The sequence below is a fragment of the Elgaria multicarinata genome, chromosome 12 (genome assembly GCF_023053635.1).
Source record: "Elgaria multicarinata webbii isolate HBS135686 ecotype San Diego chromosome 12, rElgMul1.1.pri, whole genome shotgun sequence".
Lineage (NCBI taxonomy): Eukaryota > Metazoa > Chordata > Lepidosauria > Squamata > Anguidae > Elgaria > Elgaria multicarinata.
This window is the reverse complement of record NC_086182.1, coordinates 13,168,864-13,187,171: the sequence shown is the minus strand read 5'-3', so window position 1 is coordinate 13,187,171 and position 18,308 is coordinate 13,168,864. Positions and strand designations below refer to the sequence as shown.

At 44.0% G+C, this 18,308-nt stretch overlaps 1 protein-coding gene across 1 annotated transcript in view; it reads left to right on the top strand.

Moving 5' to 3' along the window:
* The window catches only part of EBF2 (EBF transcription factor 2), a 286,143-nt gene that overhangs the window by 253,638 nt on the left and 14,197 nt on the right, over positions 1 to 18,308 (top strand). Inside the window, exons 12-15 of the mRNA XM_063139242.1 lie at positions 786 to 851; positions 3,366 to 3,543; positions 7,605 to 7,790; positions 16,958 to 17,125. Of these exons, the coding sequence (XP_062995312.1) occupies positions 786 to 851; positions 3,366 to 3,543; positions 7,605 to 7,790; positions 16,958 to 17,125 (598 nt within the window). The remainder of the gene's footprint in view (positions 1 to 785; positions 852 to 3,365; positions 3,544 to 7,604; positions 7,791 to 16,957; positions 17,126 to 18,308) is intronic.

The following is an 18,308-nucleotide window of genomic DNA, read 5'->3' as shown; positions in this document are numbered from 1 at the left end:
AAAATCATGTCTGCTATTAAATGTGCATGCATCATCTAAGGAAGTTCTCCCCCTTCAGAGCTAGTATTGCATGCCTGTCTAAATGTATGCCAATTCACAGCACAAGCCTAGATATGTCTACTTGGAAGAAAATCCTATTGGGTTAAGTGGGCCTTACTGACAAGCAAGTGGAAATAGAATTGCAGCCTTAACTGACTAAATAAAATTCATGTGATTAAACAACTAAGACGTCTTTAATCAGACAGGAGCTGTACTAAATTTTTACAGCTGAAGGTCAAATATCAGGATAGTTATAGGTCATCAAATTGGCACATGTAATTCACAAACAAATAAAAATGGGCAAAGGATAGTGTCCAGCTGAGTCTCATGTGCAACATCTTTTTCCTATTAGAGATAGTAAATGGCACAGCGATGGCATTGCAACCAATGCAATCCCATCCCAGCAACTTCCTCATACCATTCAATATTTCTATCACTTAATCCGCTGGGTCGGACATTGTACAGAAAGAAGTTACTATTTCGGTATGCTGTGAAATTTCATGGCACAGAAACCTGCTATTCGCACATATATGTTCCACACCCCAGAGTGTTGGGTTTATTCTAGTGGCTTCATTGCAGAATGATGTTGAGAACCAGCAAGCTGTGCACAAAGAGAGTGTGTATCGCTAAATAAGGAATATTAAGGGCTACAGATATCATGCATGCAAATCTGAGTGATCCTGGAATGGGATCCTATCCGCCGTATCCTTTTACAATCCTTGGTTTCTCTGCCTGCCTCCTTGTAGGAGATGCTGTTGAAACGAGCAGCTGACCTAGTTGAAGCACTGTATGGAACGCCACATAATAATCAGGTTAGAAACCCTCCCTCTTTCAGTCCCTTTCTCTCCCTGTACTGACGTTCAGTGAATATATGAGAAGGGAGAAGTGGTCTCTTCTCCAGATCTCCACACTTTCATTCAAAGCTTTTATTTAAGTAATTTATGATATTTATAACCTTTCTAACCCCCCCGCCCCGTGGCGCTCAAGACTTCTAACCGCAACAATAGCAACCACAAAGAAACAACAACACCAGATTAAAAATGAAATCTAAATTAAAACATAGCATAAAAAAAGTTTGTTTATTTATTTATTTATTTGAAATATTTCTTGGCTGCCTTTCAGTGGAGAAGCCCTCCCACGGTGGCGTAAAGCAATACATTGAAAATATGATTAAAACACAACAGCAACAGGCTGGCTTACTTGCCAAAGGTCTGGCTGAACAAAAATGTATTTGCCTGCCATTGGAAGGGCAACAGGGGGTGGGGGTGGGGAACCTATCTCCCCTCTATAAGGAGTTCCACACCCTGGGAGCCTATGAGCCTCAGAGGTAGGCACTATTGGGCAACCCACACCACAGTAGGTTGATCACAGCCCACTCTCTGCCCTGGAGCCCCCTGGTCTTCCTCCTCCTCCTCCTCCTCCTCCTTGCTGTTGCTGTCTGTTCCCCTCCCCTCTTAAATCATGCTGCATCCTCCACTCATCTTGTGATCCCTCTCTGGGCAGCTCTGAGGTTGAGGGCAAGCGAGTGGTCAGCGGTGCCTTGGAGAGGAGGAAGGGACCCACAAAGAAGGGTGTGTTTTGAGGGCACATTGTCCAAGGGACCTCCAAAAGCCAGGAACTGGCACTGATGTGGGTGCCCCACACATCGGGGACTCTTGCAGAGGCCCTCGTCACATGTACAGAGCCTACATATCTCAGCCTTGTATTTAACAGCTTTCCTGGTAGCCATAGGCAACCAGTAATTCCAGGCAGGCAAATGTATGGGATAGCAGAAGACAGGCAGATCTTCCCATACTTCCTCCACCAGTCTTCTTGGCTTCCAAGATGGCTGTGAAGGAACCCTATCTATCAGCTTTGACCCATGTCCATGTTTGGTAATAGTCCTCCTCCTCCTCCTCCTCCTCTTTTCTAACCCACTTAAAAGCAAGTATCCTGGATTCCCATGCTGGTCAAGAAGGGGGCTTCTTCTTCTCAGTGGCCAGCAAGGAAACTAAGGATACCCACCTCTTGGTCACTGGTAAATTAAAAAAAAATGCAGGGTAGTAACTTTTGTGGACTTATTTACAAGGCTATTGTATATACAAGATATGCATTTTTTCAGACTTTTTTTCATTGGGAGTGGGGAACTTTTTTGTTCTGCTCAGAGTCAGGTCCCTTTGGGGATAATCTGTCAGACTCCACAAGCCAATGGGCAAGGGCAAGGCCAAACTTGGACCACAATGGTGATGTCTGTTGTTGGGCAATCCATTTCGCATTGGGCTAGACACAGTACTGCAGTGTGCCCAACTTAGTTTGCTTTTGCAGACTGAACCCCAGATTTTCCCCAAACTCTGGAAACTTTTTTTCCAATGGTGGTGAGCTGCAATTTGCACAAATGGAGATCTGTGCAAATTGCAGCTGTAATTGTGCAAATTATTTAAATTTTGTGCAAAATTCAGCCATAAGTTGTGCAACTTTAAACAATAAAAAATCCACAGACTGGAAAGTAAACTGAAGTCTGGAGGGCCAAAATAAGGAAAGCTCATCCAGGTTCATTTCCAAACATATTCCTCCAACATCCCTAGACCAGAGTTACCCTCCCTTTCTATCATCCACTTTTCTATCACCCTTTCTTTGTAACATGCCCCCTCTCTGTATTTCTCATTCTCTCTCTCCTTCCCTCCTCTTTCATCCTACCTGCTCAGATTGCTCTTGCCAAAGATCTAAACTGATTACTTGTGGGGTGGGTGCATTTTGAAATTAAGCCAAGGGCTACATGTATCCCTCTGGCCAGTGTTTGCCCATTCCTGTCTTATGGCCAAAACAGACTTTACTTTAATTTTGTGTCTAGCAGCTATGTCTTCTTTTCATCTTCACTCTAGAATAGCTGTAGCCTGGAACTTTAAAGCACTCCCCCCCCACACACACACACACTCCTATGCTAGATTCCCAATCCAGATCAGGAATCCCACACCTACTCAAGAGTAAAAAAAAAGAAGAAAAAAAGAAAGATGTAGCATAGGATGGATTCCTATGCATGTTTAGATAGAAAAGAAGTCCTACAACTCCCAGCATTCCCCATTGGGGAGTGCTGGGAGTTTTAGATCTTGTTTTTTGGTCTAAGTATGCATAGGATTCCTCTTTTAAAGTAGAGTTTGTTTTGGCCCCTAGATGAAAGCGTGGTGTCTGGGACAACACAGCCAATCCTGTTTTCCCCCTGCCACACACAAGCACAGGCACAGGCACTCACTGAACATCCACGCAAGACTTCTTTCTTTTTCTTGTCAATGTTTTATCAATCTGCCTGGGAATCATATTCATCCTGGTCTCTTGCTTGTTGCACATAGGACATTATTCTGAAGCGAGCTGCTGATATCGCAGAAGCTCTCTACAGCGTCCCAAGGAATCCGGGTCAAATCCCTACTTTGTCTAGCTCTCCGGCTCACAGTAGTATGATGGGCATCAACTCCTATGGTAGCCAATTAGGAGTCAGCATCTCAGAGTCAACACAAGGAAATAATCAAGGTAAATGACCAATGTTAGACATAGATAATGTGCAGCAATTTAGCATTATACATGAAAAGTCGGGGGAACGTCTCCTTTGGTCTGATCATCCAAGGAGAGATAATTCTGGTGTCTGTTAATTCCCCCAATGAAGGCATTTTTTGTGTACATTTTGGTAGGCGTGTGTTGTTGTTTTTAAATGACAAACCCCTTTGCAATATTTGGAGAGGTGCAAATTTCAAAGGATAACTGAGTGTGAAATTAGATATGTTTGCATTAAAAGTCAAACTATACAAAGTTCTCGCTTATCCCTCTTTTCTCCAGTGGGTGGTTCTGTCCATGGGAATGCAAAAAAAGAAGAAGATGTAGCCAGATTCCTTACTTGGCTTTCCCATGACTGGAATGGATTGTGCTTGTTAAGTAGCTTAGAAAGTTGCTTTATATGAGGCCAGGCTCTTTGTCCATCTAGCCCAGTAAGGAATGAAACCTTTATTGCTAAAAGTGATAAGCCATCACAATTTAACATAGTGAGAAAAATAAAATACAAGTAAAAAGATGAGCTGTACGTAAATGGAATAAAAATAGATAATTTAAAATAAAATAAAAGAGATAAACAAAAATACAAGAATATAAAAATACAAAACCACATTTACATAAATCAAGAGCTCCACAGTGGGGTACTAGAAGAACACGTTTAAAAAGGGCAAAATCTCCAGCTCCCCATTATACTTGTAAATGGTCTTGATGCCTAGCTCTCAACTTACTTGCAGCCAAGGCAATTTTTTCAACCAGAGCAGTAATAAATACATTATTGCCCAGTATTGTCTACTTTAACTAGCAGCTGCTCTCCAGGGTGTCACACAGATATGTTTGCCATCATAGGAACATAAGAAGAGCCCTGCTGGATCAGACCAAGGGTCCATCTAGTCCAGCACTCTGTTCACACAGTGGCCAACCAGCTGCCCATGCAAAACTCACAAGCAGGGTATGGTGCAACAGCCTTCTCCACCCATGTTCCCCAGCAACTGGTGTATATAGGCTTGCTGCCTCTGATACTGGAGGTCACACACAACCATCAGAGCTAGTAGCCATTGATAGCCTTCTCCTCCAGGGATTTATCCAACCCCCTTTTAAAGCCATCCAAATTGGTGGCCATCACCACATCTTGTGGTAGTGAATTCCATAGTTTAACTATATGCTGTGTGAAGAAGGACTTCCTTTTATCTGTCTTGAATTTCCTAACAATCAGCTTCATGGGATGACTCTGGGTTCTAGTATTATGGGAGAGGGAGAAATATCCCTCCCTATCCACATTCTCCACACCATTCATAAGTTTCTAGACCTCTATCATGTCTCCCCTTGGCCTCCTTTTTCCAGCTAAACAATCCTAGCTGTTGTATCCTTCCCTCACAGGGGAGTTGCTCCAGCTCCTTGATAATTGTATTTGCCATTTTCTGCACTTTTTCCAGCTGTACGATATATAGAATCACCTGATAGCAGTGCTAACCATATAGTGCAGCCAAGTAGTGGCCTACTTCTTCTTCTTCTTCTTCTTCTTCTTCTTCTTCTTCTTCTTCTTCTTCTTCTTCTTCTTCTTCTTCTTCTTCTTCTTCTTCTTCTTCTTTAAATTGCAAAACTCCTAAGAGCTGCCCACCCCATCCTGCTGACTAATACAAGTTGTGGTTTAACATTCAATCATAAAAACAAAAAGCAGCAATTAAACCCAAAAAATACACACACACACACACACACACACACACACACACACAAACACACACACCAGTCCTGAACAGGTTTTGCAAGGATTTATATTCTACCCCAAACTTGCCAAACCTGCATGGCCAGAGGCCACAGAGGAGAATCAATATATATATATATATATATATATATATATATATATATATATATTTCTATCATGGGAAATGATGCCTCTCAGAAATGACTTTAAACAGATTTCCTTTAAAACGTTGCTTGTTTCTGGCCGAAGCCATTCATTTTATGTTTATACCGCCCCATAGCCAAAGCTTTCTGGGCGGTTCACAAAAATTAACAAAAAATAAAGTTACAGAGATCATTGACTCCATAAGTATGTGTTTCTCCCTTCTACACTTTCCAATTTTTATTATATTTTATTTGGAAGGGCCTTTATGCAATGGAGAGTTTCCCTCTCAATCGCTGTTGAAATCACTGAGAAGGTACAGCCTTGACCACAATTTGCAGCAAATCCCATGTTAATGTTATAAACATTAAAAACACAAGTGTGCTAATTTGTTCCAGATCTCAAAAAACACCCTTCCACATTCTTTCAAACAATCAGATGTGATCAGCAAAATGTACACATGTTGTCAAACAAGGGTGTGTTTACGTCAGCCAGAGGAACATGCTTAAGGGATGAGAAGAACCCGAAAGAGATCTTATGCAGTGATCCTGTGTTTTGCTGGCAGCTCTTCAGCCAGCATCAGATCAATTCCCAGATTTAGTGCCAGCATTAGCACACTCCTTGGAGCTGAGCCCTGAAAGGACAAGCCCTTACTTTAGCAGCTCCACCCCTGGAGATTCACTCTCCCTGGAGAGTGACACCAGAGGGGATGAAGGACACAGGAGCAGAGTTTCTGAACATTTCAGAGCAACTGTAGTGATGATCTCTTTATGGTCATCAAGAGGAAGCATGTGGAGAACTGAGCAAGCATTTGAGTTCTCATTAACAGATGGGGAGTCCTGTTGGATCAAACCAAAGGCCCATCACCCAAGGCCAATTTAAGGTGCTGATGTTGACATCTAAAGCCCTAAATTAACTGAGTTGCCAACTGTCAGAGAGAGAACCTCCTCCCCTACAGACCAGCCTATGTATTAAGATCAAAAGGGGAGAGCCTGTTTTCAGTACTGCTGCCCCAGAGGTTCATGGGGTGGCCGTGTGTGCTTTTTTCTGGTGGCCACAAGTAGGGATGGATGGACTCACCCATTTCTGTTTCTGTTGGATGACCACCAAGCTACTGCCCACCCCCACTCACAGCCACACAAGCTTCTTTGCAGCCAGGCAACCACCTGCACTCGCCCACAGCTTCCACTGTGCACAACAATGGCAGCTCCGGAAATTGTGTATTTCCCAAGTTGTGTAACCATTTACACAAGATTAAAGGCATATGGGGGGGGGGGGGCACCAAGCTGAGCTGAGGAGGGACGCGGTCAGAGCTGAGGGCAAGGAAAGCAAAACTGAAGGAGGCAAGCAGAGCTGAGAGGGTAGAAGCTGAGCTGAGGGAGAAAGCTGAGCTGAGGGAGAAAGCAGAACTGAGGGGGCAAGCAAAACTGAGCAGGGAGGAGAACTGAGGGGGAAGCAGAACTGAAGGGGGAAGTGGAACTGTGGAGGGGGCCGCAGAGCTGAGGGGGAAAGCAAAGCTGAGAGGGGAGAAGAACTGAGGAGGGAAGTAGAGCTGAGGGGAGAAGCAGAACTTAAAAGGGAAGTGGAACTGAGGAGGTAGACACAGAGCTGAGGGGGGAGAAGAAATGAGGGGGGGAAGCGGAGCTGAGAGAGCAACAAGCAGAGCTGAGGAGGTGCCAACATGACAAACCCCATAAACCTTCTGGGTATCCCTGCAAAGGTGGCCATGGGAGGGGGCACCACAGGCACTCCTCACCCAGGGCTCCATTTAACCTAAGGCCATCCTTGTGTCCTAATCTACACTTTCTAAAGCACTATGCAATCTGGAACACGACCATCTTTTGGGTCTGGATTTGGTGATGCAGTTTTCCAATCAAAACCGCATCCTAAAATGTGCTATGTGAGGGGAAACCACATTCAAATAGGCATTAGGTAGGGGGGAAATAGCTTCTGAAAAAATACAGGAATTTTCCTGTGTATGTGTGTGATTTTTTTTAATGATTTATTTTTTTAAAAAAAAAAAATTACTGGTGCAGAAAAGGGATGGAGCAAATTTTTGCTTGGGAAAAAAAGTGAACTTTAGAAAAAGGGAAATGGACAGATCCGTCCATCCCCAGCCCAGGTAACTGAACACTGGCTGACTGGGAGAGATCATCCCGCTGTCCTCATCGACGGGCACTCAGCAAACGTTTCATTCCTGTAGGTTACATCCGCAACACAAGCAGCATCTCCCCGCGAGGTTACTCCTCCAGCTCGACCCCTCAGCAGTCTAATTACAGCACCTCCAGTAACAGCATGAACGGCTACAGCAACGTCCCCATGTCTAACCTGGGCGTTCCCGGCTCACCTGGTTTCATTAACGGTTCTCCCACAGGATCTCCGTATGGCTGTGAGTACGCTTCCTTTCCCTCCCTTTCCTCTGAGCTGACCTTGGGTTTGATTTATGCCGAGAGGCAATCGGCCGGAAAATGCTCCATCCCCTTCTGGGGGAGGTGTGCCAGAAGGTTTCTTGACTCTGCCGAAATTCAGCGCGGGCCTGCTGCGGGTTGAGCCTGTGCGGCACACGGCAGCTTCTGCCTTCAACTTGCACTTTTCTGCTGCAAGGGTGGCAGAGCGGCTAAGCACTGACACAGGCAGGATCTACACTACTGCTTTAAAACAGTTTATCACAGTACTGACAACTGTTGTCAGTCTCCATATCAAGGCTCGGTATCCTTGGGCAGTTGCCAGGGGACCAGCTGGGCCCACTCCTGTTGCCTGCCCTCAGTGCTGGACATCGGGAGCTGGATGCTGCCATTTTAATTTCTGGAATTGACACATTCCATATACAGTTTTCAAACTGCTTTCGAAAGGTTATATCCTGCTTGGTGTAGATCTGGCCACAGTCTCCATATCAAGGCTCAGTATCCTTGGGCAGTTGCCAGGGGACCAACTGGGCCCACTCCTGTTGCCTGCTCTGAGTGCTGGACATCGGGAGCTAGATGCTGCCATTTTAATTTCTGCAATACCCATGGGATAACATCCGAGTGGTTTTGGCTACCTGCCACTGTTGATGCCCCCACCATGTAAGCTGTAATAGCAGAGTTCATCGACAATGGAGGGGACCTATAAGAGGGGCCAGCAGCCCCTCCCACCAAACACGGACTGGATTAATCTCTTTCGTCAACCATAAACTCACTAAGTGGTCTTAGACAAGCGACAGGTCTCTTAGCCTTGAAAAGAGAAGACTGAGGGGAGACATGATAGCACTCTCCAAATACAGAGGAGGGCCAGGATCTCTTCTCGATCATCCCAGAGCGCAGGGCACGGACTGATGGGCTCAAGTTACAGGAAGCCAGATTCCGGCTGGACATCAGGAAAAACTTCCTGACTCTTAGAGCAGTACAGCAATGGAACCAATAACCTAGGAAGGCTCTCCCACATTAGAGGACTTTAAGGGGCAGCTGGACAACCATCTGTCAGGGATGCTTTAAGGTGGATTCCTGCACTGAGCAGGAAGTTGGACTTGATGGCCTCATAGGCACCTTCCAACTCTACTAGTCTATGATTCTATGAACTCTGATTCTATGATTCAGCCTCAGCCCCACCCCCCTTTTCTAAGTGTTAATGTAAAGGAACCCTTTCATTGTTGTCAATGGGAGCTTCCTTCTCCAATGCAAACAGCAGCTTGTGCGTGCGTGCGTGTGTGATCTAGATTGTGATCAAGGATGATGGGTTAAAGCCCCATATCCCTCACACCATGGTCCCGATCCAGATGAGTACAAAATTGAAAGAGAATTCGCCTGTAGTAAGTGGCAAAATTTCACAAGTGGGAGTTGCGTGTGCGTGTCTCACTCTCTTTCACACACACACACACAAGCTGAAGAGTGCCCAACGTTCTGCCTCTGTGATATGCTCTTTTCCTCTGCAAAGCATTTTCTGCTGCTGTGGTAGCAGGTGCTAGAGCAGGGGTGTCGAAACTCTTTCAGCCCAAGGGCCAAATCCTATTCTGGGAAAGCTCTCGGGAGCCATATTGCAATGATGGGTGGGGCCAAAAGCAAGGGGGTGGGACCAATGGCCAAAGTGGTGGGAGCATAATACAAAAACTACCAGCCTATTTTAGCTTAATGCTCTTACTGCAAGTAACTAAGCCTTAGGAGAAGCGTTTCAACTTTCTAGAATAGGAGAGAAACACACACACACACACACACACACACACACACACCAAAGACAGCAAACTAAATGATCAGCAGTTGGGGCTAGGGGTTGGGGGTTGGGCCAGGGAATCTCGGGAACCCCCTGGGGCTGGATTGGGACTTGAGGTGGACCATTTGTGGCCGATGGGCCCATGGTGACTGCTGCCTTCATCTACATTCTGGCTGGGCAATGCTAGGAGTTGAAGGACTTTTTTTCTGTCTAAACATACCTACGATTTGCACCCTAAGTGTAACAAAATTCTTCCTGAGCCTAAAATCAGTAAAACAATTTCCATGTAGATCCTTATAAAGAGCGACTTAATGGTCAATATCCTCCGTAACAGTTTTACGAAACGCACACGAATGCTGTTCCAGCGGTAATTGGAGAAGCCATAATGTTGAATCTTAATACTGTAAAAGCACACCTATAGGGGGCTTGACTGTATCTGACCTGATGCATGGATACACTCAGGAAAATCCTAAAGAATGGTTGGTTACCGTATCAGTCAGAAAGTCTTTTACAAACACAAAAAGCCTGACCAGAAATTTGGACATTGACTAGAACTTAGTCAATTCACAATTAAGACCTCTAGCAAGTGTCTGTAAAGGAGTTACTTGCCCCTCACAAAACATTTTTTTTCTTTCTCAAAATATGCATTTCTAAATGCATTTTATCCTAAATATGCATATTTATACATTGTTAGGGTTGTTGCTGTTATTATTAGCTGAGGACTGAATTGAAAAAAATTGGATAAGTATGACGTTCAAAGGATAACGATGTTGCAGTCCTCATGTTAGTCCAGGAAGTGTGGGTTGGGTCAGGCCACTTCAAAGTTTCAGTTGAATATAATCTTTAAGCATCCCTAAATGTACCATGTAGTTTATTGATTCATTCATTTATTAATTCATTCATCAAAACAGTTTTATGTTAAACCTCCCTTCATCCTTGAGGCTGCCAGGGCAGTGTACAAATCTGATTAAAATAATAGGCAGTATAATTAAAATACTAAGCCATCATCATCACCATCATAAAAACGGAAGAGGAAAGCAATATGAGAGGCAAAAATCAAGTAATTAAGATGCCAGAGTGGGCATAAAGGGCTTTTAAGTGGCACCGAAACAATTTTAATGCTGGTGTTGGAGTTCCTAACCACACACAGCTATATATGTCTACTTAGAAGGATGGGCATTGTCCCACTGAGTTCGGTGGCACTTATTCTCAGGTAAGGTTGTACAGGGTTACAGTCTAAGAGTTATTTTGAAGTTCTTCAGCAGAGGAGATGGAAGTTAGAATTAATTAAGAAGGAAAAGGAAGGAGGACTAGTGACCAGGCCCTGATCCAGGGATCTGGTACAGATATGATATGATATTTCCTCTGGGGCAATTTGAAAACTGTGCCAAGCCACAAAAGCATCTGTCTGCCAAAACTGGCCAGAACAGAAATGTAAATCTTCAGCATAAATAAATGTGTGTCTTCTTTCCCATGATATAATTAAAAAGAAGAAATTCCAAATTGCTGCCCTGTCTGTCTGTCTCTGTCTCTCTGTCTCTCTCTGTGTGCCTGTCTGTTTGTCTCTCTCTTTTTCTGGAAATTATTTCTATGGAAAAGGTATTTTGCCCCTTTTAAAGTTTCTGCTAGGATTTTCACAGAGTCCCTGAATCATCAGGCAGCACCCAATAGGGGCTGTCAGATTCCTTTTGGTTTCCTTGAAGAGCACAGGGATTTGTCTCCCTGGAGAGCACGATGAGCTCAATGGTAAGACGAACCCTTGCCTCAGGCTTCCTTTGGAACAGAGCTGAGGAAGAAGCGAGGGGAAAGATTCTGATTTTCATGCCCATGAGCATTACACATGGAAGAAGTATTTCCTGAGCAGGGGATGAAGGGGACCCCTATAGGTATGCTTTTTGCAGAATTAAGATTCAACATTATGGCTTCTTCTTGGGAGGGCAGTATAAGTACCAGTCATTCCCCCTCTCCAAAGCATAGCACCTCCTAGCTCCAGTGTTTATATCAAAACAGTGGTGGTGGTGGTAGTAGTATGTTGCTTTACATCACAAACCTATGCGTGCCTATGCAGAAATAAATATCACTGAATTCAGTGGGTCTTACTCATTAGAATCTAAGAAGAGCCATGCTGGATCAGACCAAGGGTCTATTTAGTCCACCATTCTGTCCACATAGGGTGACCATATGGAAAGGAGGACAAGGAGGACAAAGTCCCAGCCCAGCCTACCTCACAGGGTTGTTGTTGTGAGGATAAAACAGAGGAGGAGGATTATGCATGCCGCCTTGGGTTCCTTGCAGGAAGAAAGGCAGGATATGAAAGTAATAAATAGCAATAATTAATAATAATACAAGCATCTTTGCTCGTACATTTGTAGCCTCTCTTCCCCCTCCTGCACTGTTACCCCCATGTCTGAAATATTACACATCCACCATGGTTTCCTTTTATAGAGACTAGAATTTCCCTTCGTTTACACTAGAGTGACCATATGAAAAGGAGGACAGGGCTCCTGTATCTTTAACAGGTGCATTGAAAAGGAAATTTCAGCAGGTGTCATTCGTATGCATGCAGCACCTGGTGAAATTCCATCTTCATCACAACAGTTAAAGCTGCAGGAGCCCTGCCCTCTTGATCAGGCACAAAATGAATGACACCTGCTGAAATTCCCTTTCCTATACAGCTGTTAAAGATACAGGAGCCCTGTCCTCCTTTCCATATGGTCACCCTAGTTCATACAGTGGCCAACTCACTGCCCATGGAAAACCCATAAGCAGGACATAAGTGCAACAGCACCCTCCCCCACCATCTTCCCCAGCAACTGGTATACTGTATACAGGCTTACTGCCTCTGATACTGAAGGTAGCATATAGTGATCAGGACTAGTAGTCATTGATAGACTTCTCCTCCATGAATTTGCCTAATCCCTTTTAAAGCCATTCAAATTTGTGGCCATCACTATATCTTGTAGTAGCAAATTCTGTAGTTTAACTATGTGTTGGGTGAAGAAGCATTTCCTTTTATGTGTCCTGAATCTCTCACAATTCTCTTTTTAACTGGAGATATTTAGTGATTGAACATAAGAAGAGCCCTGCTGGATCAGACGAAGGGTCCATCTAGTCCACCATCCTGTTCATACAGTGGCCGAATGGCTGCCCATGGGAAACCCACAAGCAGGACATAAGCACAACAGTATCCTCCCACCCATGTTCCCCAGCAACTGGGGTACATAGGCTTACTGCCTCATATACTGGAGGTTGAATAAGGCATCAGGACCAATAGCTATAGACAGACTTCCCCTCCAGGAAAGTGTGTATAGGACTGCAGCCCTAATGTGTGATAGCTTCAGTCCTAGGCACCTAAGTAAACCCTAATGAACGTACCAGGGCTTACTTTTCAGTAGACATGCACAGCACTTGGTTGTGAAGCACTTTAACATGCATTATTTGTTTTATTTATTGACTTTATTATTGCATTATTTATATCCCACTTCTTTTTTCCTCTGGCATGGAACCCAAAGTCCTCCTCCTCTCCCTTTTATCCTCGTAACAACCCTGTGAGGTTGACACAATCATTATTAATGATCATAGAATCATAGCATCGTAGAATAGTAGAGTTGGAAGGGTCCTATAAGGCCATCAAGTCCAACCCCCTGCTCAATGCAGGAATCTACCTTAAAGCATCCCTAACAGAGGTCTGTCCAGCAACCTCTTGAAGGGCTCTAGTGTGGGAGAGTCCACTACACTAGGGGCATTCAAGAGGCAGCTAGACAGCCATCTGTCAGAGATGCTTTAAGGCGGATTACAATTGTAAGGTGATTACAATGATAACCTTTAAAATAGGTTAGTATGATTATTGCTATTATTATTATTATTATTATTAAATAGGTATTATTGTTGTTGTTATTCTCACTATTATAAAATAGGTGATGATGGTGATGGTGGTGGTGGAGGTGGAGGAAGGATCCAGATGCAACTGGCCTGGTGGAAGCACACTTCCCCATCTCGTCCTTCCCACAACAGTTCTTCCAGCCCCCTACAAATGCTACACAGAGGGGCAGGGGGCCTTGCTGAATGGGGTGAGCAGTGGTGTAGCGGTGGGGACAGGGGATACCTGAACATCAGGTGGAGGCACCTTTTGTGAGCCAATTTCAAAACCATTTTAAAATTAAAACACACACACATTCACTACATTTTAGAACACATCTGCAAAACACACAACCACATGCAACCATACATTTACGGGCCCAACCAAAAAAATCAACAAATCTGCCACATCTTCCCTTGTACTCCGAACTCCCTACATCTGATGAAATTATCCGAAAAGCTATAAATTAATCTGTATAACAGGACATTGTTGCAATATAACACATTTTTCTACAAATGCATCTTTCCAGTCAGCATGAACAAAGAACAGCCTTTGGTCTTTGATTCCAGCTTGCCCAGTTTGCTCTTTCAATGGAGGAAACTGAGTCACATCAGTTTAGGGTGACCATATGGAAAGGAGGACAGGGCTCCTGTATTTTTAACAGTTGCATAGAAAAGGGAAGTTCAGCAGGTGTCATTTGTATATGTAGAAAACCTGGTGAAATTCCCTCTTTGTCACAATTAAAGCTGCAGGAGCTGTACTAGAGTGACTCGATTTAAAAAAAGGGCAGGGCACCTGCAGCTTTAACTGTGGTGATGAAGAGGAAATTTCACCAGGTTCTCCATATATACAAATGACATCAACTGAGATTTCCTTTTCAGTACAACTGTTAAACATACAGGAGCCCTGTCCTCCTTTTCATATGGTCACCCTACATTAATTGATGAAATAAACTAGTTCCTCTACTATAAAAGGTGTTTATAACTGTTAAAGTCAATTGACTTGGATCTGTGCTTAAATACAATGACTGTGAATTCAAACTTTCTCACATTAAAGTAATCAATTTTCCATTGCATCCATCTAAGATAATGGGTTCATCTACAACAGGCAGGATATTCCACTATGAAAGCGGTATATAAAAAGCAGGAGCCACACTACTGCTTTATAGCGGTATTGAAGTACACTGACAACTGTTGGGGCCCATTGACACATACCATATACCGCCTCCATTCCACTTTCATAGTGTTATATCCTGCTTGGTGTAGATATGTCAAGGCCCCCAACAGTTGTCAGTGCACTTCAGTACCACTATAAAGCAGTAGTGTGGCTCCTGCCTTTTATATACCACTTTCATAGGGGAATATCCTGCTTGGTGTAGATGAGCTCATTGTCTGCTTGAAGGATTATTTGTAATTTCTTAATATTTAAATGCAGAAACAACCATTTTTTTGGTGTTGTCACTTTATCTTTAAAAAATTGCAGTGCACGGATAGGTTCTCTTTCTGTCCTGCACCATGATATTGAAAACACACCCTTGGCCATGGCAAAGTTTTCAACTTCTCCTCTGACCACCGACATTCCAAGCTTTTCTTTTCTTTTCAAAAAGAGGGGGTGGAACCCTGAACTGCAGCTGTCCATTTAGAAGATGAGGCTATGCTGCAACTTTTTGTTGCAAGTCACACTTGTTGACTTTGAGGACTGGCCTGTTTGCCCAACTCAAGGTAGAGTGTCCAAGGGCACTTGGGATTATCTGTGGCAGAACCATGTTTAGACGTGAACTCTTCCAAGTTGATGTCCGGTCATTTAACACTGTCATTTATTAACCACTGACAATGTTGAATTGTTTTCATAAAATCTCTCCAGCCCACATTTCAGAATGAGAACATCTTGAGGTGTGTGTGTTTTTAAAATAATAATAATAATAATAATAATAATAATAATAATAATAATAATAAGTTGCCTGTTTGAAAGAATCACCCTCCAAGAAAGAAATTTGAAACGTCTATTGCTTTTGCACAGAGAGTTTAAAAATGGCCAAACAGATGTTTGGTGGATTTTTTTTTTTAAAAAAAAAAACTTACAAACTCCACTTCCTGACTGAGTTATGTGTGCCAAGTTTCAGCTCCAGGGAAAAAGAGAGAAATTTTTACAGCTGAGTTATAAACCCCAGACAATAAGGGTTTACAATGAGATGCTGACAGACCCTTAAAAGAAAAGAAAAGAAAGGAAACGTTCAGTCTCTGAGAAGAATATGTGCAGAGTAAAATCCAGCTGTGATTGTGTGGGCATGTCATGACTTTGTGCAAAACAACACGAGTATTTTAGCCCAAAATGGAATCCCAGGCCTGAGTGTTTTTAATCTGGGTCATTTCTTACAGATTCTGAGACTTTCTTTGAGGCAGTAAACCTATATACACTAGTTGCTGGGGAACATGGGTGGGAGGGTGCTGTTGCACTGTGTCCTGCTTCTGGGTCCCTGGTCGACAGCTGGTTGGCCACTGTGTAAACAGAGTGCTGGGCTAGATGGACCCTTGGTCTGATCCAGCAGGGCTCTTCTGATGTTCTTATGTTCTTACCTCCACTATCACAGACAGTAAGAGTACGTACACCAGTTGCTGGGGAACATAGGGTGCTGTTGGACTCATGTCCTGCTTGTGAGTTTCCTGTGGGCAGCTGGTTGGCCACTATGTGAGCAGAATGCTGGACGAGATGAACCCTTGGTCTGAAACAGCATGGCTCTTCTTATGTTCTTAAAACATTCACACACATTTTAAAACAAGTGTTGCAACCAATGACCCATAGCCTCTTGTGACTACTGTACCCAAAGCCTCATGTGACTACCCCCCTCTGGCCCCACTGCCCCCACTGCTGGACCACTGAATTCCCCCCACTCAAATTCAGCAGTGTTAGGGACAGGGATGCTGATTTCCCTCGAAAACAAGGCACGCAGGGAGCATGCACCCTATTTTAAAGCCAAATTGCACTCCTGGAAGCATTTTGCTTTAAAAGAAGATGCATGTTCCATAAACAGGGCTGGCCCAAGATGTTTGGTTGCCTGAAACAAAGAGCAAGATGGTGCTCACCGCCATTCCATGTAGAAAAAAAACAACTTATCTAGCAGATGAATCTTACTTCGATACTGGGAATGGAACACCTTCCTCCACTGGTTCTGAAGGCAGCTGGCTAACCTAGGGGACACAGGGAAAGCCATGCAGCCCTCACCTCTCTCTTCCAATACTTTCCCGCTGCCTCCCAGCATGTGCCACCTGAAGCACCTGCCTCACTCTCCCTAAGGGTATGGACTGCTTTGTTTTAAATGGAAAACATGCCTTGTTTTAAATGGAAAACAGTGGGGGGTTCCCCTGCTGCCATGCCACAAATTTGACGGTGCAGCAGCAGCTTGTGCCCCCAAGTGGGGACAAGGAAGGGGAAGAAGCAGGTAGACTTTCTGATCAACCTCATCCCTGAGCTCCTGTTGGTCCTAACCAAACTTCTGTTTCCCCCCTCCACAGTGATGTCTTCAAGTCCAACAGTCGGCTCCTCTAGCACTTCCTCCATCCTTCCATTCTCCTCCTCTGTCTTCCCTGCTGTCAAACAAAAGAGTGCCTTTGCTCCTGTCATCCGACCCCAAGGGTCTCCTTCCCCAGCTTGCTCCACTGGCAATGGAAATGGGTTTAGAGGTAAGAAAAAGTCTGTTTTGTTTTCTTTCCCCACCCCAAGAACCTGGACCCCCTCCAGCATGTACCCTGCAGCACGCTTTGTTTCATCGATGGATGCCGAAGCTGTAAATGGGAACATGTGTCTTTGAAACCCTTGCAAGGTCCTTGCAGACTCACAACACCCGTCAAGCTGATTTGTGAAGACTGCCTGCGCAAATGTTGCAGGAACCTTAAAATGGAAGAGAATGGCCATATCTATGGAGGGTGCTGTGTAGATGCATGTCTCCTTTCAGGAATATTCCAGAGCCCTTCTCTGATTCTTCAGATCTAAAGTCGCTAGCCCTTTTATTTGTGAAGATATGTGGAAAACCAATATTCTGAATTCCAGAATATTGCCCAATTGCTCAGGAAGGTATAGACCTTTTAATTGCCCTATGCAGGTGTTCGCCTCCACGTATGAGAATTAAACTCTGTGTGTGGTGGGGATATGCATGCAAACTCTGTCCCCAACATCCCCAAACATTCGGGTTTCTCAAAAGACCTCCATGCATCCAGCACAATAGTTTAAAAAGGGTTTATAAGCATATTCACCTGAATGTGCAATCAGGAAGCCTGATCAGGCAGGGTTCCCATTCACACGTAGACATCTAAGTGTGTTCAACAGAATGCACTTGGAGACCCCTTTTTAGACCTCTGCACAAAGGTTTTCAGAGGAGCCCATGTATCCAGGGATAAACATCCTCATGCATCTTCGCAGTTTTAACTTTCGCCTCATTTGGGCTCTGGCTTCCCCAGTGTTCTGCCCAATAAGAGTAAAGGCACTGGGAAAGCTTATAAGCATGAACAAGACATGGCCATTAATCCAATGAAGTAATTTATGCTGAAGGTGAAGGATAATTAATTATTCATAAATAAATAGTAAATAAATAAATAATTAACCTGCATTGAGCAGGGAGTTGGACTCGATGGCCTTATAGACCCCTTCCAACTCTACTCTTCTACGATTCTATGAATTAATAAACGTCAAACAGATGAGCCTACCCATATTTAACTCTTTTACCCTCCTCTCCTTCTGGCATCCTCTAGATGTATTGTACTACAACTCCATGCTGGCTGGGGATGACGGAAGCTGTAGTATGACACACATAGAGGGTGCCCAGTTGGGGAAAGCTGAAGCTACAGAGAGCAAACATGCCATCCCCAC